The sequence below is a fragment of the Schistocerca cancellata genome, chromosome 1 (genome assembly GCF_023864275.1).
Source record: "Schistocerca cancellata isolate TAMUIC-IGC-003103 chromosome 1, iqSchCanc2.1, whole genome shotgun sequence".
NCBI lineage: Eukaryota > Metazoa > Arthropoda > Insecta > Orthoptera > Acrididae > Schistocerca > Schistocerca cancellata.
In genome coordinates this window covers 302,858,155-302,882,453 of record NC_064626.1, presented here as the reverse complement: position 1 = coordinate 302,882,453, position 24,299 = coordinate 302,858,155, and the positions used below count along the sequence as shown (strand labels likewise).

The 24,299-nt window shown below is 41.8% G+C and overlaps 1 protein-coding gene across 1 annotated transcript in view; it reads right to left on the bottom strand.

Moving 5' to 3' along the window:
- LOC126172322 (phenylalanine--tRNA ligase alpha subunit) overlaps window positions 1-24,299 on the bottom strand; it is a 147,206-nt gene that overhangs the window by 67,993 nt on the left and 54,914 nt on the right. The window contains exons 3-4 of the mRNA XM_049920870.1: window positions 19,848-20,074; window positions 3,877-4,098 (exon numbers count right to left, since the gene is read on the bottom strand). Of these exons, the coding sequence (XP_049776827.1) occupies window positions 3,877-4,098; window positions 19,848-20,074 (449 nt within the window). The remainder of the gene's footprint in view (window positions 1-3,876; window positions 4,099-19,847; window positions 20,075-24,299) is intronic.

The following is a 24,299-nucleotide window of genomic DNA, read 5'->3' as shown; positions in this document are numbered from 1 at the left end:
GCGAGATCAAATCGAACTGACTGAAATTGGGGGAAAACAAAGCGGTGATGGGGACGCAGCTTTGTTTCCTGAAGACAGAAGATGACTGGCGAGTAGGATCGTAAGAGGATCATCAAATCATCCTGATTGGCTCGAATTCCGCGGATATTCCAATGGTTAATGGACATAGGGTGGACAGAAAATGGAAGAATGTGACCAAGGTTGCCGTCAACTCAACGACTGCTCAGAGCTTGCGACCGACAGCGTAGAACGGCACTCAGCCGAAGGCAGAAGATCCTGATCCATTGGTTGTTCAGGAGCAGCTCCTGCCACCAGCGATTGGCCGGTTGATCGGCTGCCAGCAAAGCGCCTCGGCGACACAGAAGACGGCCGAGGACGGTTACCGCCAGGTGGTGCTGTAGATGAGACATGCTGTGGCGGAGGAGGAGAGGAAATGGGTTTCTTATTAGCCTTCTTGCAAACATGATGTTTAGATGGAGGAGGAACCGATGGTTGTGAAGTTGGGGTCCATAAAAAATCTTCACGAGTATGCTCTTTTTTGGAAGTCCGGGTGTCTGACTTTTGGGATCGAGATTTAGCAGAACCCGACGAAGGGTGAGCCATAGAGTGGGCAGGCGAAAGTGGTGAGGTTGAACGGGCGATCTTTGCGCTGGCCGATCTGACGACTGTGTCACTAAAGGTGAGATCACAAGTCTGCGTGGCTGCCTCCTTTTTTGGCCGAGGAGAGGCAAGGACTGTGCTGTATTTTCCTGTCTGAAGCACAGTGGGCTTTCGACTGGCGAATAATTTTCGAGCAGCAAAGGTCGACACCTTTTCCTTCACTCTGATTTCCTGAATGAGCTTTTCGTCTTTAAAAATGGGGCAATCTCGAGAGGAAGCAGCGTGGTCACCCATACAGTTGATGCAACTAGGGGATGGAGGTGGACAAGCACCCTCATGGGCATTCTTGCCACACGTAACACATTTGGCTGGGTTGGAACAGGACTGGCTGGTATGATTGAACTGCTGACACCGATAGCAACGCGTAGGGTTTGGGACGTAGGGGCGAACGGAAATTATCTCATAGCCCGCTTTTACGTTCGATTGGAGTTGAACTTTGTCAAATGTCAAGTAGACAGTACAGGTTGGAACAATGTTCATGTCAACCCTTTTCATGACTCTATGAACAGCCGTTACGCCCTGGTCAGACAGGTAGTGTTGAATTTATTCGCCAGACAATCCGTCGAGGGAGCGTGTATAAACGACTCCACGTGAGGAATTTAAAGTGCGCTGCGCTTCCACCCGGACAAGGAAGGTGTGGAGCAGTGAAGTACGCAGCAATTTTTGTGCCTGGAGGGCACTGACTGTTTCTAACAACAAGGTGCCATTCTGTAATCTGGAACAAGACTTTACAGGACCTGCAATTGCGTCGACACCTTTCTGAATAATCAAAGGGTTGACCGTGGAGAAGTCGTGACCTTCGTCAGACTGAGAAACAACAAGGAACTGTGGCAACGATGGAAGAACTGTCTGTGGCCGAGACTATGAACTTACGCTTGTGAGCAGACATAGTAGATGATGAGGAAACCATTGCGAAAGTATCCCCCATGATTACCGGCGTCTCCGATGGCGCGCTCCTTCCTTGTGGGGGCCCTCTCTGAGAGCACTCCCACCTTAGGTGATAGTTCACACCTCAGGTCACACCTCCCGAGAAACGGACGGAGGGACCAATCGGCACTTTCGGAAGGTATCAGCTTGGGTAATCACCCCTCCCTCGGCCTGGCCGTTACCAGGGGGTACGTACATGTCCTACCTGTCTACCCGGGGCGGGGAATTACGTGTTATCCCGTCACCAGCTACGCATGGAAATGCGTGGGTCGGCCTTCAGACACGCACAGGGAGGAAAAAAGAGAAAAGGAAAAACAAAGGGAAAGGAAAGAAGAGAGGTCTCAAACGCCACAGCAGAGATAAGGGCAAAGAGAAGAGGTAAGGAAAAGAGAAGGACAAAGGAAGGACAAAGACTTGCAAGCAGAGAAAGCAAAGAATGTGTTAGGTTTTCGAGCTCCCGTCTCCGGACGTAGGCACAAAACATACTCCCAGAGGGGGAGAAAGGGAAGGAAAGAGGCGGAGCTGAGGGGTGGGAGTGGGGGGGGGCAAAGATGGGGGACGGGGAAGGATGCAGAAAGGGAAGGTATGCAGCCCGGAAAGGAAGGAAGGCCACATTAGCTCGGGGTCCCGTGCTCGCTACGCACATATCCACAAAAGAGTTGTGGACCCCCTGGGGGGAGAAGTCTGACTGTGTGAATATTACAGATGCAAAATGGAACATCAAGGTATGATGCACATGAATTATTAAGAACACAAAATAATCAATCTTCATCAATATTAGTTATACCATTGGAACTAATGCAATGCTACAATCAGCCACTCAGTGACGTGCTCATGCAATACTTCACATATCATACTGAAACCGTCTCTTCGTGACATAGCAGCAAGTTTGTCTGGATACATTACGATTTCTGATGAAGGTTCACAAACTGTCAGAACACAGCAAAGAGAAAACAAAATTGCTTTTTCACAGCAGTAAGGATTATTATTATTATTATTATTATTATTGCAATGTCTGTGTGTACAAGTGTCTACTTCAGTTTACTAATAAGATGTACATGAAAGCCTTGTTACTTTTTGCTAGAAACAATGAGGAAAAACTATGGAAAGTCCTAAACTAGGATGTCCAGAATAGTAAGCAACTGAGCTTGCATTACAAAAGGAATATTTATAAATTACACTCACATTCATAAGTGATGGTAACAATACATGAAGTTAAAAGGGTATCAGGTAATTCTACAGAAAATAAAGTGTTGCCTTCAATCTTGGGGGATGCATGCTAAATATGTATGCCCTCTGCTGTACATTTTTCTGGACGAAAGAGACAGACGTAGAAGTAAAATACAGTTTATGTTTTATGTTACCACCACCACCACCACCACCACCACCACCACCACCACCACCACCAGTTAAAAAAACAATGGTTTACTGATCAAGGGAGAAAAGTATTGTCTATTTGAAACAACCAGGTGCAAGTGAATAATATTTATGCAACTGTAGTTAATGTACAAGTTACAACAGAAGAAATGTGAAAATAATTTACTATTTTCTCTTGTGCAACTAACATATAGCGGTGAAACAATGTTTAATTACAAGAATTGGTGATGTGGCATTTGTTGCAAAAATATTGGTCACACTACAGAACAAAATATCCAACACAACATGCAATGGGTAGATAATTACATACGTAACTGTGGAGCCAGTTCAACAATGGGAAATATGCAGCTTTGAAATCCTACTTACATCTACAGAAATTGGTCACTGTAGCTCTACACATTGTTTCGAAGGTCTGCAGTGAAAACATTCTCCCGTAATCAACCACATTTTCACATTTTAAGGGTAGTTCAAACAATTCATGGACTGACTCTCTCTCTCTCTCTCTCTCTCTCTCTCTCTCTCTCTCTCTCTCTCTCTGAATTCAGAACAGAATTCAACTCGGTTAACAACATCAATATTAACATGCCAGCAGCAACAATTACTGAACACAACCATAAGAACTTTTCAAATATTTCTCATCACAGAAAACAGCCTAGCAATCATTTAGTTCACAAGCAGCAACCATCAGAGAGGAGAAAGTACTAGCTCCTTCAACTGACCTGGAACTTTTCATGAACTAGGAACCTGTTTCCCCAATTTTCCTAAACTTGAGACAAATGTTAATTGACCCTACTACACAGACATGAGCACCCTGGTTGTAGATGAACATTTTTAACCCCAACGCTCTACACTTTACATGCTGCATTGTATCTCTAATCAAGTCAACTCAGTATAAGTCTGAAATAAACTTACCCCATTTCCAAGAAAATGCGCCTGAATTCAGCTCGTACTTTTAACAAAGGATGAAGATGACCACAGTCAAGAGGTGTACCCAAAGCATCAAAATTGTATGACTTAAAAGATTTTTCCTTCCATGAACCATTTGATATCATTTCTGATGTTAAATCAGTTTCTGGCTTACTCACAGATGTCCGGAATTCATTTCCTTTCCTGAGAATATAGCTTTTTAATATCCTGAAAGATACACAAAGTGCAATTATATATGTGTAGTTGCTAACATTCTATGGTAATTTCGCTATACACATATACAGCATCTAATTCTTTTAAAACAAACATTGGTATGTACCGATAAGTACTTTTCTAATGGACATGCTACCCTTAGATCATATGCAAGACAAGCTTGCAATACTCTCAGCTATGAAAGAACAATAAGAAGCAGGAAACATCTCAATAACTGAAAAGTTGCAATGAATTACCCACACATTACACATCTGGATCATTTTCAATGTTAACAGAACAAAAATTTGAAACTTCTTGGCAGATTAAAACTTTGTGCCAGACCAGAAGTCTAATCAGGACCTTTTCAAATAAGGTTTTGTTCTGAAAGCTATCGAGTTCTCTTTCTCTCGTGCGCACCTGTTGACAACTCAACACTTCTGCTATTTGGTGAATGTTCTCTTTTACTCACGCAGTAGTTACATTCTGCCAAACTTCTCTTACTATATTCAAGCATACCTAAGTATAAATTTAGCTATTTATTTATTTATGCATCAAGTTCTATAGGATCAAACTGAGGAGCAAATCTTCAAAGCCACTGAACGTCTCTGTACATGAAATTACAACATAAAAGTAAACGTAATCAACAATATAACATAATAATCAGTTTAATTTTTCAAGGAACTCCTTGACAGAAAAGATGGAGTGAGCCATGAGGAAACTCTTCAGTTTCAATTTGAAAACACATGGAATACTGCTGAGATTGTTGAATTCTATTGGTAGAATATTAACAATGGATGCAGCAGTATACTACACCCCCTCAACACAAGTTAAGGAAGTCTGATCCAAATGCAGGTTTGATTTCTGCTGAGTATTAACTGAGTGATAGCTGCTTATTCTTGGGAATAAGCTAATATTGTTAACAAAAAAAAAACTGCAAGGAATATATATATTGAGAGGCCAATGTCAAAATACCCAGACTCGTGAACAGGGGTTGAGAAAAGGTTCGTGAACTTACACCACTTATTGCCCGAACTGCCTATTTCCAAGCCAAAAATATCCACCTAGAATGGGACGATTTACCCCAAAATATAATACCATATTATATAAGTGAATGAAAATATGCAAAGTAGACTAATGTTCGTGTTGAACGATCACTCACTTCAGATACTGTTCGAATAGTAAAAATGGCAGCAGTAAGTCTTTGAACAAGATCCTGAACATGGGCTTTCCTTGACAGTTTACTATCAATCTGAACACCTAGAAATTTGAGCTGTTCAGTTTCAGTAATCATTTGCCCATTCTGTGAAATTAAAATGTCAGGTTTTGATGAATTGTGTGTTACTAACTGTAAAAACTGAACCTTAATGTAATTTAGTGTTAGTTTATTTTCTACAAGCCATGAACTTAGGTCATGAACTGCACTATTTGAAACCAAGACAATGTTGCACACAACATCCTTCCTTTACTATCAAGCTGGTGTCATTAGCAAACAGAAATGCCCCCCCCCCCCCCCGCCCACTTGACCGTATCCCACTCACACCCCACATCACAGCCATTCTCAACATTGTTAATAATGACCTTTTACTGTCTGTTGTTAAAGTAAGAGGTGAACAATTGTGAGCTACTCCCCTTATTCCATAATGGCCCAACTTCTGGAAGAATACTTTGTGATCAACACAATCAAATGTCTTAGTTAAATCAAAAAACATGCCTAGCATTCAAAACCTTTTGTTTAACCCATCCAGTACCTCACACAGAAAGGAGAATAAAGCATATTCAGTTGTTAAATTACTTATAAAGCTGAACTGTACATTTGATAGTAAATCTTGTGATATACAATGACCAATTATCCTCACATACACAGCCTTTTCAATAACTTTAGCAAACACTGGTGGCATAGAACTAGCTCTAAAATTGTCTATATTATCCCTTTCTCCATTTTTATAAAGTGGCTTTCCTACTGAGTACTTTAATCGTTCAGGAAACTGACCATTCCTAAAGGAAAAATTACAAATATGGTCAAATACATGGCTAACATGTGCAGCACAGTACTTTAATATTCCGCCAGGCATTACATCATATCCACTAGAGTCCTTAGTCTACATTGATTTAATTATTGACTCAATCTCATCCTTGTCTGCATCACTGAGGAGTATTTCAGACATCAATCTCGGAAATGCATTTGCCAAGAAAGTTATATGATTCCCTGTAGAAACTAAATTTTTATTTAATTCACCGGCAATGCTCAGAAAATAATTGTTTAATACTATACATATATCTGATTTATCAGTAACAGAAATATGTCTACTATGAACTGACTTTATATCATCAACCTTGTGCTACTGACCAGGCACTTCCTTCACAACTGACCATATGGTTTTAATTTTATCCTGTGAATTAGCTATTCTACAGGGTGAAAAGTATTTAAACCGACAAACTCTGGGAGGTTGTAGGGGACATCCTGCTGCTGCTGCTACTATCCGGGCAACCACATCCTCTTCTGGTGCAACAGGAGTTGCGTAAACAAGGTTTCGCATCTCTACCCACACAAAAAAAGTCCAGAAAGGACATACCTGGGGATCGAGCAGGCCATGGTACAGGAGCACCTAAGCCAATCTTCATTTCTGGGAACCGTCGGTCCAGAAATCAACACACACAACGGCTGAAAGGTGCCGGCGCCCCATCATGGTGCCGGCGCCCCATCATGTTGGATCTACATGCATTGCCTTGTAGGGAGCTTGACGTCTTCCAGCAATTATGGCAATACTCTGGCGAGAAAATTATAATAGTGCCTGCCATTTAATGGCCTAGGTAGCAGATACGGCCCAATTAAGCAGTCCCCAACAACTCCGACCCACACATTAACAAAGAACTGCACTTGATGAGCGCTAGTAACTGTGGCATGTGGGTTATCCTCACTCCAAACATGCGAATTGTGCATGTTGAAGACTCCATCACGCCCGAACGGTGCTTCATCGGCCAACAACACAGAGGTTGGAAATGTAGGATGCATTTCACACTGTTCCAGGTACCACTGCGAAAACTGTGCTCTGGGTGGATAATCAACTGGTTCCATGTTGTGGACACGCTGTAAGTGAAATGGACGTAATGATTGCTCTCTAAGGACTGTTCTTACATTCATCTGATTTGTCGCCATGTTACGTGCAATTGCACAAGAGCTGATTGAAGGATCCCATTCCACATTTTGCAAGACAGCTTCCTCAAATTTCAGCGTTCTTACCGTGCGACAGCGTCCCTGTCCAGGTAATCTGCTAAATGACCCGGTCTCACGCAGACATTGGTACACAGCAGCAAAGGTCTTATGATGCGGGATACGGCGATTAGGATATTGTTGTTCATAAACCCGCTGTGCAGCTCGTCCGTTGGCGTGCGCTACGTAGTACGCACCAACCATATCAGAGTACTCACTCCAGGTGTATAACTCCATTAGTAAACAGAGACAATGCACTACTACACTGATGGACAGCAGTTGCCTACAACTAGAGAGTGTAATACGCCCTCTAACAACTGAAGAGCGTAATACAGCCTCCACCGGTTTAAATAATCCTCATAGGAAAAAATGACATTAGGGAATAATATTTGTTTTGATGTCCCCTACAACCTCCCAGAGTTTGTCGGTTTAAATAATTTTCACCCTGTATTTGCATACCACATACTCTTTGCCTTCCTAATAATATTTTTAAGCCCTTACAATACTGTTTGTAATGGGCTGCTGTAGCTTGGTTGTGACTACTTCCGACATTTGAATATTGTGTAAAAGAACTCTTATCTCTTTAGTCATTTAATGGGCCTGAATTTGTACAGTAGTAACATAATACATTAACTTATCATTAATGATAGCAGGAAGTAACTTATCAGTAACAGAACAAAGTAGCTCGAAAGTAGTGACAGGACATAGTAAATCATCAGACAGCAATTTGTCCTGTATTAAATCTCTGCTGTGACCAGTTCCTTCATTATCAGTTTGAGCCACAGTACTTTCTAAAATCTCCAATTGTTGTTCGATTTCTACATTCCTAACCGTAACTTGTTCTAAATTACCTTCTATTTCTATTAATTCTATACCTATTATGTGTTCTTGGTTTACTGGAACAGCCTCTACAGGAGTAATAATGTATACATGTTCAACATTACTATCCATTTTTTTTTTAAATTAAAGACTAAATGATTATCAAAATTGTGTGTCTGTATAATTCCTTATCTCATTTTCCTTTCTAGTTTCTCCACCTTTTCAATCAATTGAGAACCAGACCGTGCAGTTTATTATCTATTTGCATTAAAAAAAATCTCCATTTGTGAAAATCTTATGTATTTGAGACAGTCTTTCATTCATTTTTGTTGACTGATTTCAAAATCGCTTGCATAATTGTTTCTAAAGGCACATTTCCGCCCTCTGAGAGGCACATTCATCATTCTCCTACAATTTTAACCTAAAAAGTCAAAGAATTGGTACTAAAATTAATTAAGAGGATGGTAACAGTAAATGATACATAATTCCCTTGTCCCTAATATTCACTAATCAGTTAAATTCTCTGACAACATTTTCATTTAAATTTTCAGATCATCTGACAAGTAAACTGGCCACAGTGGCCTGAGCTGGGCGGTCATGTATGCATGAGGTATAACTGCCTGGAATCATGCTTGCACGTGTGTGTGTGTGTGTGTGTGTGTGTGTGTGTGAGTGTGTGAGTGTGTGTGTTTTTCCTTTTCTGAAGAAGCCTTCAGCTGAAAACTTAGTGTATAACAGTCTTTTCATTGTGCCTGTCTGCAGCTAAATATGTCATCTTTAGGGTGAGTAGTGATCTAAGCTTTCATAATAGTCAGTGTTCCAAATTGAATATACTGGTATTCATCTAACAAGTATACTCTACTGACTGAAAAATGTGAATGTTTGTATTAACTGCAATTAAGAATTTACTGCACTTTAAACTGCATCTTGAACAAGCAGAACCCACTGTTTTTACAGAGTGAACCCACTGACAGTTCATATACACCACATCTGCTGAGTGCGGACATGTTGCACCCACTCATAGTCTGTAGCTACCACTACAAGGATGCAAACTACGCCACCTGGCTGCATTGTGTGAAACACTTAACTGAGAGCTCCACATTGAAAACTGTCGTTTAAGTGATGAGTATGCCCACAGTGCTCGCTCTCATCATCATCCTCTTTAGACAACCCTACGACAGAAAAAGTTTTTTGTTGAAAATATCTTATTCTTATGTTTTTTAAGGTGGGAATCCAAATATGATACTTAAAAAACTGTATCACCCACCATTTCTTCAAATTTTACAGTTAAATTAAGTAAATTACGTGACGTTTTAAATAATTTAACAGCTTTTATATAGTTAAAATAGTTTAAAAAGGAGGTTAATGAATGTAGATGACGTTGGTAGCACTGCTGAAAAACATTTGCTGGCAAAATAAAGGTCAATTCTATTTTTATGTTAAGGGATGGTGTTTTGTTTACTGTCAACTTTAACTCACTTTCCCGTTTCCTGTACAGGTGCTCAGTACAATGTCTAATTGTGATTGTAAAAACTCTGCTGATGGTTTTTGTTATATTTGCGGTGAAATTGTGATTAAAAAAAACATCAAAGAAACATTACAGGCTTTGTGAAAAAGGTTTATCTATCATACTTTGGATCTGAACTTGGTGATCAAGATAAATCTTGGGTGCCACATAAGGTATGTATTGTGTGTGTTTAAGATTTTAGAAAATGGTCCAAAAAGGAGGAAAAAGCCTTTAGATTTGCTGTTCCTATGATATGGACGGAGCCAAGAAATCATTCCGGTGATTGCTACTTTTGCAGTGTTGATATTACTGGTCATAATTTGAAAAACAAAAAGATAATAAGCTACCCTAACCTTCTGTCTGACATCCAACCAATAGGGCATGGTGTAGATTTGACAGTTCCTGAACCACCAGATGATTTAAATTCTACTATTTTCTGATGTACAATGTGATTTAGATGAACCAGATGATGATGAATTCCATTGTAATACAGAAAGTCTAGAGCCCAAATTGTTTACTCAGACCGAGCTTAACGATTTGGTTAGGCATCTGGGCTTAACGAAAGAAAAAGTTGAATTGCTTGGCTCTAGATTAAAAGAAAAGAACTTTTGGCAGTTGGAACCAGAATATACAAGAATATAAAGAGAGAAAAGCAATTTTCCCAGTTTCTTCAACAAGAAGGTGATTTAGTGTACTGCTCAGACATTCCTGGTCTGATGAATGAGTTTGGTATTGAATACAAAAAGGAAGACTGGAGGCTGTTCAACGATTCATCCAAAACTAGTTTAAAGGCTGTTTTATCACACAATGGTAACATGTATGCATCTATACCTGTTGGACGTTCTGTACATATGAAAGAAAGCTATGAAAACCTAGAAATAGTGCTAAATAAAATAGGCTATTCTACTAATGGTTGGATGATATGTGGCGATCTATAAGTAACATGCATGGTCCTTGATCAGCAAGGTGGCTTTACCAAATTTCCATGTTTCTTGTGTGAATGGGACAATAGGGCTAGGGATCAAAACAAAAGAACTGGCCTGTATGGGAGTCTTTAAAACCTGGTGAGAAGAACATTCTATGCAAAAACCTTGTAGATCCAAAAAACATACCCCTACCACCTCTACATATAAAGTTAGGCCCAATGAAACAGTGTGTAAAGGCTTTGCCTAAAGATGAACAATGTTTTAAGTATCTCTGCCAAAAGTTTCCACACATTTCAGAAGCTAAACTAAAAGAAGGCGTCTTTGTCAGACCTGACATTAAAAAAGTGATGTTAACTTTGAATCCACAATGACCTTAAATGAGAAAGAAGCATGGGTATCATTCAAGTAAGTTGTTACAAAGTCCTTAGGATATGAAAAAAAGCCAGAATATGTTTCTATTATAGCTACAAGGTTAAGGAAGTTTAAATCTTTAGGACGTTTAATGAACCTGAAAGTTCACTTTTTGAACAGTCACCTTGATTACTTCCCAGACAATATGAGAGATGTTAGTAAGGAGCAAGGAGAGCATTTTCACCAGGACATTAAAGTGACAGAAAAACACTACCAAGGCCGCTGGAGCACCAACATGACAGGGGACTACTGTTGATCACTTCACCGAGAAGTTCAGCAAGCGACTCATCGTAGAAAAAGCTACACAAGAAGCTTCAAAGAAAAAAGAGAAAGAAAATACAAACTAATTTCTACTGACAAGTGAAACCTCTATTAACACACATCATTGTTTTAGGTAGCTTACTGTAAATACAAACCATGCTTATGTTGTAACAAAGGGTTTCATTAATTTCCCCATTTACTGTATAGCACAAGATTTTTATACTTTATTATAAAAAGCATATTGCTCGAAAACTATGGGCGATGCAAAAAAATTTAAGGCCAGATTTGGATTCAGCTCATAAAAATCTATAAAGATCAGTTATCAAAGTAAAAAACATTTTTCAAAAAAGTTTTCGCTGCCCTGTGTTATTCTTTAGTGTTATTTTAAAATAATCTGTTAGTTCACTTTAAGTCCAATCTTCAGTTTTTCTTCACTTTAAGTAATTACAAAGCTTATAGCTCCTTTTCTGTTGGACAGTTAGCCACCCTTGCGCACTGTACTGCAATGCCCATATAGGTAAGAGTGTTGTCTGCATTCATTAATTTTTGTCCACACTGGTCACATGGAAGTAGTAAAATGTGTTTCAATCTTGAGGAAACAAGTCATAGGCCCTAAATAAAATATTCTTCAGTAAAGTGTTTTGAGAGGGTACAGGAAATTTGAGGTTTTAGTTTCAAAGATCCTCTCGTGAATATTGTTTTTATTTAAAATTCCTGTACTCTCAGTATTGATTATGAGTGAGCAAACATACTGTATGGTTGTAAAGAGTTACAAGGCATTGGCATTAAATAAAGATTCTATTTTGTAATGATTTATTTATGCAACATGTATAGGAACTAAGTTTTTTACTGTATTTTGTAATTTTTGTTTGGGGCACTTATTCAACTGCGTGTGGTGGTGTTGATGCAGTGACACTGACATCAGCACAGCTGTAGCAACGCCACACATCACACCAAGGAATACTTCGGGCAGAACCTTATGTGGAAAAACATTATTAATGATATATCAAGAAGAATGTAAATTGGATATTATGTAGATTCAATCGTACGAGATCCTTTACACTGAAAAAGTCTGTTGTACCTAAATCCATCAATAAAACAGGTTGTTACTATCAAGTCATACCAATGACTGAAGTATCAAAAATGTAGGAAAAGACAGATTGCTACTTATTGACGATAACATGCTACGTTGCACAAGTAAAAGACACTTTCACATAAGTTTCTGGCCACAACCTCCATCGGAAAACGAGAAATCCATACCATTCATTCACATAAGCAAGCACACCTCATGCACACATGACTGCCAACTCCAGCAGCTCAGGCTTAGAATGCCTGGCTGCAACTTAGTGTATTATCTTTGTGGTAAGTATCAATTTATCTTTTCCTACATTGTTGATATTCCTGCCTGGAGTTTCCATTTTTAATGAGTACCTCCTCTTCTATTTTAATTTCCAGTTCAATCTTCACTGCAGATTCACTTTTCACATGCAGTTGCCGCATGGAGGGTTCTGGAGTGGTAAAACCATAAAAATTTTTGGCATGAGTTTCTTCTTAAAATACTGATCAGTAATTATTCTTTTATCTATAATTTTTTACAATGAGTTTTGACTGTTATAGATGCTGATCACTTATTACAGATTCAGTTACGGAGACCTGTTTCGGGCGATATTAATTTCACAGCAAATTCCATCAAGTACAAGATTTTCAATGTCAAAATAATTCATCGTCATCTTGAGTGTTCATTGGTGGCTCTTGCAGTTAAATACTCTGAGGTCCTCCTAGGAAGTCCATGTGGTAACTCTATGCAGCACCTGCTGTGACTTAATGACATACACTGATGATTTAATAGCCACACACCATTCTGACACACACACTGAAATTATGCAATTTTTGTGGTACTTAAGCATCATAACTATTAGCACCTCTGAAGAGTGTGGGACGGGAAAAATGCTGGATTTAATTGGTTGGTTGGTTTAAAGATTAAAGGGACCAAACTACAAAGGTCATCGGTCCCTTGTTTCATAAACACACAGAGCAGATTTAAACTATCCACCAGTCAGGCTGAGCACTTAAAAAAAAAGAAAGGCAGAAAGAATTAAAACTGTACAGCAGAGAACCATGGCTGGCTGATCACAAAAATAAAAGGAAGAGACAGCCACTCTGCAACACGTTAAAACCTCCAGCCTAAAAGATTAGGGTGGAATCAAATTACAACACAAAACTAAGTAAAATAAACAGCACAAAAGAAAGTGACACAATAAAATTAGATGGTCTTATAAAAGCCGCTTGCGCGAATAAAACTTAAAACCCGATCTGCCATAGAGACATTGTCGCCTAAAAGAGATGATAAATCACCTAGGAGATTAAAAGTTTGCCTGAGGGCGGTTAAAAAAGGACATTCCAACAGCATATGGGCCACCGAGATGTTTGCACCACAGCAACAATTAGGGGGGTCCTCTTGAAGCAGCAGATGACCATGTGTCAGCCGAGAGTGACCAATGCGGAGCCTACAGAGAACAGAATCCCTGCGAGAGGCCCGCATGGAGGGCCCCCAAACAGTCGTGGTCTCCTTTACTCACCGCAGCTTGTTGGGTGCAGACAGAGTGCGCCATTCGTCTCCCACAACCCAAAGACCCAACAGCGCAACACCGATCGGATATCAGTTGCTGGTAGGCCGATCTCCAGTGTCAGTTTGCGGGTAACCTCTTTGGCTAACTTGTCGGCGAGTTCATTTCCCGCTATCCCAACATGTCCCAGGGTCCATATGAACACCACCGAACATCCACGCTGTTCAAGAGCGTTCAAGAGCCTGCAGGCTACTGAGGGAGTCACTGCAAATGACGAAGGACTCTCCAGTGCTGGTACAAATATGCTCAAGGGCACGAAGAATGGCTGTTAGCTCTGCGGTGTAAACACTGCAGCCTTCCGGCAAGGAGTGCTGGTCTACATAGTCCACATGAGCATAAGCATACCCCACATGGCCAACAACCATTGAGCCATCAGTATAGATAATCTCCGAGTCACGGGATGGAATCTTTTTGCCAGCGTGAGAGGTCCAGCTGAAGCTGCGGCCGACGAATACACCAAGGTGGTGTATGTGGGTGGACCTGGAAAGCAGATGGAAGAGGCGAAGAGGGAAAGACTCGAGGTCACTAAGAAGTGACCAAACACGGATCCCAATTGTATGTCCTGATCACAGCTGCCGGTGTGGGATATGGACTGCCACATTAGCGGAAAGGAGATGGTAGTTAGGGTGACGGGGCGAACAATGGACGTGTGCAGCATAGTTAGCTAGAGTTGTTGACGCCGGACGCAAAGTGGAGGAATCCCAGCCTCAGCAAGTAGGCTATTAACAGGGCTGGTGCGGAATGCTCCTGTCGCCTGTTAAACACCACAGTGCTGAACGAGGTCCAGCAGTTGCAACGCTGAGGGCGATGCTGAGCCATACAGCACACTCCCATAATCGACTCGGGACAGCACGAGGGCTTTGTAGAGCCGCACCAGAGTATTACGATCTGCACCCCAAGTTGTGTTGCTGAGGCAGCGGAGGGCATTCAGATGCTGCCAGCACTGACATTTGAGCTGACGAATTTGTGGAAGCCATGTAAGCCGGGCATCGAATAGCAATCCCAGAAAACGGTAAGTGTCAACAACCCTGAGCATGGCATCCTGAAGATAGAGCTCAGGGTGGGGATGGACAGTTCGATGCCGACAAAAGTGCATAACACAAGTATTCGCAGGAGAAAAGTGAAACCCAAGGGCGAGGGCCCATGCCTGCGCCTTGCGTATGGCTCCCTGCAACCTAAGTTCTGCAACAATAATGGTGGAGGAGCTGAAAAAGATGCAGAAATCATCAGCATATAACGAGGGTAAGACAGACAACCCTACTGCTGCTGCAAGGCCATTAATGGCCACAAGGAAAAGTGGCACGCTCAATACAGAGCCCTGTGGAACGCCGTTTTCCTGAACATGAAGTGAACTATGGGAAGTGCCAAGTAACACGCGGAATGTCCAAACAGATAAAAAATTCTGAATAAAAATGGAGAGAGAGGCCCGTAAACCCCACCCATGCAACGTGGCGACAATATGGTGCCGCTACATCGTCTCATATGCTCTGGAGAGGTCAAAAAGATGGAGACAAGGTGTTGGTGCCTGGAAAAAGCAGTGCGGATTGCAGACTCAAGGAAGACCAAAGTATCAGTGGTGGAACAGCCCTGACGGAAGCCGCTCTGGCACGGAGCCAGGAGACCCCGAGACTCGAGCAGCCAACACAGCCGTCGACTCACCATACGTTCCAGTAGCTTGCACAGAGCGTTTGTTAAGCTGATGGGCCGATAGCTATCCACATTAAGCGGGTCCTTATCAGGCTTCAGCACCGGAACGATGATACTTTCTCGCCATTGCGACGGAAAGACACAATCGCCTAATATGTGGTTGAAGATGGCAAGAACACATCGCTGACAGTCTGGGGTCAGGTGTTTGACCATCTGATTGTGGATGCCATCTGGCCCAGAGGCTGTATCGGGGCACCGTGCCAGGACACTTTGGAGTTCCCATGAACTAAATGGGGCGTTATACGCCTCAGGGTGGCGAGAAGCAAAAGAAAGTCGTTTGCCTTCCTCCCGGCATTTCAGCGCATGAAATGCGGGCAGGTAATTCCCCAACGCAGAGGACCGAACATAGCGCTGAGTGAAATGCTTGGCGATTGCACGGCATCGGTGCATAGTGCCCCGTTGATGGAAAGCTGTGGGACACCTGTAGAGTGCTGCAATCCGAAGATCCGCCCAACCTTCATCCACACCTGGAAGGGTGAAATACGGGCACCAATGGTGGAAACATACCTCTCCCAGCACTCCTGTTTCCGCCGTTTGATGAACCTCCGGACCTGAGCACGGATATGTTTGAAGAAAATTAGGTTCTCCAAAGACGGGTGCCGCTTATGGCGCTGAAGAGCCCGCCAACACTCTTTAATGGCTTCAGCGACCTCTGGCGACCACCAAGGCACTGACTTTCGCTGGTGGCACCCTAATGAATGAGGAATAGTACGTTCCAGAGCGGAAACAATCGCTGTAGTCAGTGTCTCAACCGCCACATTGATGTTACCATGGGGAGAGACTCAACAGTGGCAGCAGAGGAGAGCACTTCCCAGTTTGCCTTCCTAAATGCCCATCTGGGCAAGCGTTCAGGGGAGCGACGCTGGGGTAATGAAAGGAAGATGAGAAAATGGTCACTACTACACAAGTCGTCATGGACTCTCCAGTGGGCTGATGGTACAAGCCCTGCGCTGCAAAACGACAGATCTGTTGACGAGAACGTGCCATGCGCCACACTGAAATGTGTGGCGGCGCCAGTGTTTAAGAGGCAGAGGTCGAGTTGGGAGATAATTTTCTCGACATCTCTGCCTCGTCCAGTAATCATCATTCCACCCCACAGGGGATTGTGGGTGTTAAAATCCCCCAGGAGAAGTAAAGGCGTGGGGAGTTAGGTGACAAGTGCAGCCAGTTTGGTCAGGGGGACTGGACCACCTGGAGGGAGATAGACACTGCAGACGGTTATGTCCAGGGTAGTCCTTACTCTGACAGCCACAGCTTCCAAAGATGTTTGAAGGAGCACAGGAGCGCTATATACAGAGGTAAGGACATACACGCAGGCTCCACCTGACACACTATTGTAAACGCTACGGTTACAGTAATAGCCCCTGTATCCACAAAGGACGGGGGTCCGCATTGCCAGGAACCAGGTTTCCTGGAGGGCAATGCAGAAAGCAGGTGTCATGCTTAGAAGCTGACGTAGCTCAGGTATATGGCTAAAATAACCGCCGCAATTCCACTGGAGGATTGTAAAAAGCGCGTCCTGTAGGGGCATGAAGGCACTGAAAAGGCAAATTACTTCGCAGGGTCACATGCTGCCACCGACAGAGTGACTGATGTCGCAACCTCCATCGTTTCTGAGGAGACGGCGAAATCCAGGTCATCAGGGGATGCAAAGAGCTCGACCTCATCCTCAGAGGTTGAGCTGACAGGAAGCGGTGGCGCGGGAACTACTGGGTCCTTATTCTTCATAGAGAGCTTCCTCTTCTCTCTCGTCTTTGGGAGGAGGGTTCGCATGCTGGAAGGGCTTTCCTGACATATTGTCAGGAACAGAGGAAGAGCGTGAAGCCCTTCGAAAAGCAGCTGGTGGCTTCTTCAGTCACTGGCTAGTGGCTTGTGAGACACTGGTAAGGTCCTTGGAAGGGACTCACCCAAGGGACCCCTTCCGAACGAGTGAGGCCGGAGGAGACTGTCGCTTCTCCGGCATGCACTGCTTCCAACTGGGTGTTTCAGGAGTAGTGGAAGATAGAGTGGCCCTTACCAGTGGTGGGGCAGGCGTAACTTGACTGTTCTGTGGGCCAACTGAGAAAGGATTCTTTGCAGGAACCAGTGGCGGCAGTGATACAGCAGCATAACTCCTCAACATAGGTGTGGGTTTGAGTTGTTCTAGCTTCTTCCTTGCCTCTTGGTAAGTTAAACGGTCCAGGGTCTTAACTTCTTGTATCTTCTGCTCTCGTTGGTAGACTGCACAGTCTGGCGAGCAGGGAGAATGATGCTCCCCATAGTTCATGCAGGTGGGAGGCGGAGCACATGGAGCATTGGGATGTGAAGGTCATCCACAATCTCAACACGTGGGGCTGGCAGTGCATCTGGAGGACATGTGTCCGAACTTCCAGCACTGGAAGCAGCGCATATGGGGCGGGACATAGGGCTTGACAACGCACCGGTAGATCATGACCTTGACCTTCTAGGGCAAGCAGTCGCACTCAAAGGCCAGGATGAAAGCACCGGTAGCGATCTTATTATCCTTGGGCCCCTGAAAGACACGACGGACAGGACGTGCCAAGTTCTCCCGTAGCTCATCATCAGACTGTAGCAGAGGATCTCTATGAAAGATAATCCCCTGGACCAAATTTAAGGACTTGTGGGGAGTGACGTTAACGGGTATGTCACCGAGCTTCTCACAGGTGAGTAATGCCCGTGACTGTGCAGATGAAGCTGGTTGTATCAGGATGGCCCCAGTCCTCAATTTGGAAAGAGACGCCACTTCCCCAAACTTATCTTCAAGATTGTTCACACAGAAGAGAGGCTTAGTCCCCAAAAACGAATCCCCATCGGTTCTGCTGCACACAAGGTATCCCTGTGAATATGGCTCCTGTTTGTCCGCAGCCCTATGTCCCTCCCAGGGTGTGGCTAGGGAAGGGAATGATTTGGGGTGATATGTCACAGCATTAAAGTCTACCTTTCTGCGCTTAGAGAAGTTGGCAGTCATTCGACCACCGGATTGAGACTTCATCTGCGTCAGTGCGGATCATCCGCGCCGATGCCACCCACTCCGACCAGGGCTCTCCCCACGGGCGCCACCCAGCCGCAGCAAAGGCCACCTGGCAGGATGGCCGTTGCCAGGAGTCCCAAAGCCCCAGAGAGACAGGCAGCTACTCCTTGGCTTACGTGGGGAGGTGGCAGCTCGGGCATCAGCAGTATGATCCCTGTGTTGTCAGGGGGCTACAACCTAGAGGGTACCTGATGACCCCACCACAACGGGCTGGCTACCGTACTGGATGTTGGGTGCCATGGGAAGTCCATAGTTATCGTGGGTGCAGATGGTGACCCACTACAGGTGTAACTTACGCAACCCAACAGGCGTGTATGCCCAAATGATGGATGGTGGGAGCAGTTACGGCGCCAAGACAATGAATAGTGCGAAGGTCTTAGGGCACAGAGGACTGATGGTGCACCACATAAAGTGTCCTTCCCCAAAAGGCTCGTACTTCTGTTGAATTTGGAAGAATGGAGGTCAAACCCTAATGGGGACCAACACATGAAAGGCCGAAACAGTTGAAACTCCTTTTAGTCGCCTCTTACGACAGGCAGGAATACCGCGGGCCTATTCTGTCCCCAGAACCCGCAGGTGGGGCTGAATCTAATTCAGTAAAAGTTCTGTACTCTCAGAGAGTGTGTGGGGTTGCAGATATGCGCATGTGTGTGCGCTATCAATTAAGGATACAAACAGTCTTTATGCCCCTAAGTTTAAAGAATTTGATTCTGTGTCCTAAGATAATAGCAGCTTGTATTCAGAGCCAAGAAAATTTATACTGAAGCCAGAAACTTGTAAACAGCAACTGAACACAAGAAGATTACACTGTTACAAAAATTTTTACATACCTACTTCTGAGGGTACTTGTCAGTGACTTGCCAAAGAAAGTACTAATTTCAAAACTGAATGTTCTACAGAGAGACCAACTAAAAATACAACACTGGAAATATCAAAGTATTTTCCCTTTCTAAGAAATTCCTGAAGTACTTGTAAATAAGAAATAACTTCATACTATTTAAGTTTTATTAATAAGGTACAAATTCATATCACTAAATTTTTTTAAATGTAATCCTGAATATCACTGTTTTTGTCGTTTCTGTCACTACTGTAACATCATAACCATTCCACCAAAATCCAGGTGCAACAAATTTTAAAAACAAAATACTATTAGCCATTTCTCCTTTTCACTTGCAACAACTACAATTTTTTCCAATGGTGTTTGCAATGCTTCTAGTGAAGAGAAGTTTAGTGATTACACATCAATAAGACAGTACTCACTTACACTTCATTTACCAACTTTCTTTTCTTATAGTCCTGCTTAGCATTTTCTTCAACTTCATTTGCTCTTTGCTGTCTAATTAAATTCATGTGATCTTTTACTATGTCTTGAATAGATGAAACTTTCTGCCTGATAACAGGCACTTCTCCCGATTTGTCAACATATATCCATCCACGTGCCATTGCTTTGCTGAAACCAACTGAGTGCAAATTCTTGTCTGGCAGATTTACCTAGAAGACAAACACTTTCTGTAAAGACACATCTATTACAGAGACAAGAAAGGAAAATAAAATCTAGTAACATCTAGCTAAGCACAATAAACTGACACAACAAACGGAAAAAAAAGCTATTAATTAAAACTAACAGAAAATTAAAAAGGTGACTACGAGGATAAGGCTCCAGTCACTGGAACTTGTTTATGAGAGTAAATACAGGGTGGTTATAATAAAACTTTAACTACTTAAGCCAGTGTAGATGGAAAACTATTTACTGTATGGATGCAAAAGTTTAAAGGAATGATGTTCAGATTGTGCGCTGCAGGATTTGCGTTGTTAGTAGTGGTTAGGGTTGTAACTTGCAGTCAGGCGTCGGTACTGGTACAGTGATGTCGAGTTGAAAAACAAACATCACAGCTGCAGACAAGGCGAGGAAGGCTTTACTTGTACAGCTGTTTAATGAAAACAACAGCAATAGTGCTGCTGCTCTTTGTGAGTATCTACACATTAAAGGAGTATGGAGAGGTCCACTTTCCGCACTGGGGTTGAAGAACTTGATTCAGAAGTTCAAATTAAAAGGCAATTTGGTAATTGTATGAATGCATTGCCACTGAGTCTGCATAATGTCCTGATGCAGCTGACATCAGTAATCCCTTCCCTTTCATTTCTCCCCCTCTCCACCTACAATTTACATATAATTTGGTAGTTGTTCTACAGAGAGGCCGACGGTCAACTGTGCCACAAATTGTTGAATAAGTTATTGTTGCCATGGCTGAGAATGCTGACGCAATGTGTGGTCCTCTAGCAGTGCACGATCTGTGTCACAACAGCTGAACATTCCACCGTCCACTGTTAGAAAAGTGTGAAGAACGATTGTAAAATGGTATCCATACAAACATCCAGGCTGTCATGGATGCAGATGGTTGTCACACTGAGCAACATTTGTAACCTGGAACATAAACATGGTATACAATTAACATGTCACGTGACAATTAAAATGTGTTTCTTTAAATGGCTGATTCATTATCTCTCTTCTGCACATCCTTACAAAATGATTCCACAAAGTTTCATTGTCCTACAATTACCCATTTTTCATGGGGGGGGGGGGGGGGGAGGGGGGCTTTTAAAGTAGCAAAAGTTTAATTATAACCACCCTGTACTACAAACAGGAATGTGGACAACTTTCTCGAATTAGAAAAATCCATCATTTCTACAACAAGTAAGTAATGATGCATGTTCCAACAGGTCATCCATGCATATATATATATATATATATATATATATATATATATATATATATATATATATATATATTCATACTCACTCCAGTATTTAAAAAATTAATGGCTATTTCATTTAAATAACACTCACCTTTTCCCCGTCTTTTGGGGTCTACTATTTTTATGACTTGGCAAATTTATTTTGGTTAACTGTGCAGTCATATGCCTAACCTTTTACCCCAGCCATCAATTAACCTATGGGAAGGAAGCTATAGGCATCACCTGTATGAATTGAGTAAGCTTTGTCCTGTGTGTTATCATATTTTGACTGTTTTTGCATTTTATTTCCTTGGGCTGGGCTGAGAGACCAGCTCAGCCTTTGCCTAAATTATTATGAAAAATCGCTTAAAAATCACACTTTTGGTGGTTCGTGTACCAGAACAATGTACATGAAGAAGAAATAGTTACACAAACTTTTAGCCATTGACTGAAAAGTGTAAGAAGCTTTTCACTACAGTGACAGCTCTATCAATTTCATCATATACAATGCATAAGGGATTATTTATTTATTTATTTTAAATTGGACAATGTAGATGATAAATGTATTATTTTCTGAAACACATTTCCACAACGCTCTGTACTCTTTCCTTCCTAATACAAATGAGTGCAATAAAACTGAACAAAAGCAAGAGGGAAAAAAAAGAAACATTTGGAATTAAAATACATTATGTAAGGAATTCCCTGGACTGATGCTTTTTTCACTTTTTCCATTCATCAAATTTTCATTACTATGCCCTTCAGGCACAATTACAAGATATTAGATAGGATGGAGAATTGGGCACTGGCTCTTGACAGAAAGGTCACTAGGGAGTGGTCAAACTCCAGCAGCATTTTTCAAAATATAAAGAATGATCTTAGCCATATGCCAATGGTTCAATCGAAATGAGCCTCAAGTACAGGTGGAAGCAGGAATGATGCAACAGATGTCCAACATTGTTATGATGCTTCAGGTACACATAAACATTAAGAAAGGAAAGTTCATTACGTACAGGCAGGGAGCAACATATCTTGAGCATTTTTAAACCAAGTGCAGGGCACAGTGAGGTGACAGATGATTTAGGTGTGTTTTATATGGCACTTACTAATGTGGATTAGTTAGTGATTGTGAGACAGGCTGGGAATAATCCTAGTGGGCTCTGGGCTAATGATATACACTATGACTTTGACAGACATGCTAGCCAGACATGCATCATTAATTTTAATATTATTTAGCTTTCCAGCATCACAGTCACCTTATCTTGGCACAGGGGTCAATCCATACCAGATGGTCCCAGAAAAAAAAATTGTTGGTTGCTTGACCATCTCAGAAAAATTTTATATTTGCTGGGTGAATTCCCCAATGTTTAGTAGTCACAAAATTATTTTTTAAAAAATTTATTGTTTATTATTTTGAAATGGCAGCCATATTTGTTCCAGGCTGCATGCATCTACATTTTTTACAGTTATTCAGTGGTGGATTGTCTCAACCCAGTTGAGAGCATCCACACATTAGATGCTACTATGTATGGTCTATAACTGATTAAGATTTGTGTGTGGTAGTTGGTAAAGCTTATAAATAACAGTATAATGGGTGAATCTGGACTCATTCAAGGCTAAATGTCTGTGAAAAATTTTAGAATGACTAGCCCTTTTATTGGATAAAGCCAGTTTACAAGGTATTCCTAGTTAATGAAAATTCTTTTAACGGAAGAAATTAAATTAGTAACTGGAAAACGCATATTACAAGGCTCAATGAGCTTGCTTCATCAAACTACAAGTGCAGTTAGTAGTAAAGTACACACATTGCTTATAAACTTACTAATTTTCTTTAAAGCGGTATATCTTTTCAGGTTTCTTTGTGAGGGTTTATATACAGATGGGACAATGACTACTTCTATCAAGTGCAACATGCCATTCAAGTGTACTGACATATCAAAACAATGTACAGACAAATACCTGAGTGATGTGCACAAGTGTTTCAATTTTGAAGGTATAACCTTTTTATTATAGCCTTCTATAGATCACACAGATCTGGCTGCAGGACTTTCCTCTTTCAGCTAGACAATGTCTTAAGTTTTGTCTTTAAGAAAAATATTTTGCTAATTTTGAAATTTTTGCACAAAATTAGCTTTCTGACAGATTCTCCAATGGAAGGCATGGTTAAGATAAGGATTCACTTTCAATGTTGATAAAACAGAGAGAATTTCAGAAAGCATATTTGACAGAAGTCTAAAACAGACAACATTAATGGCAGATACAAATCATCACTTTACATGACAGTTCTTTTACATTAAAAATTTCAAGCAGTGAAACAATGCTAACAAACAACCAGCTGGGATAAGTAATGGCATTGAAATATCACGCAGAAAAAAAATAGGAACTGTACGAGAATATAAGGAACACAGAGTCTGGTTCGCATTTTGTTACAGACAATACTGCCAGGTGGTGAAGAATATCATCATATTAAAACAATGTGTTATACTAAGAACTACAGATAGGTTGCACAAAGAACATTATACAGGGTGTTACAGAAAGGTACGGCCAAACTTTCAGGAAACATTCCTCACACACAAAGAAAGAAAATATGTTATGTGGACATGTGTCTGGAAACACTTACTTTCCATGTTAGAGCTCATCTTATTACTTCTCTTCAAATCACATTAATCATGGAATGGAAACACACAGCAACAGAACGTACCAGTGTGACTTCAAACACTTTGTTACAGGAAATGTTCAAAATGTCCTCCGTTAGCGAGGATACATGCATCCACCCTCCGTCGCATGGAATCCCTGATGCGCTGATGCAGCCCTGGAGATTGGCGTATTGTATCACAGCCGTCCACAATACGAGCACGAAGAGTCTCTACATTTGGTACCGGGGTTGCGTAGACAAGAGCTTTCAAACACCCCCATAAATGCAAGTCAAGAGGGTTGAGGTCAGGAGAGCGTGGAGGTCATGGAATTGGTCTGCCTCTACCAAT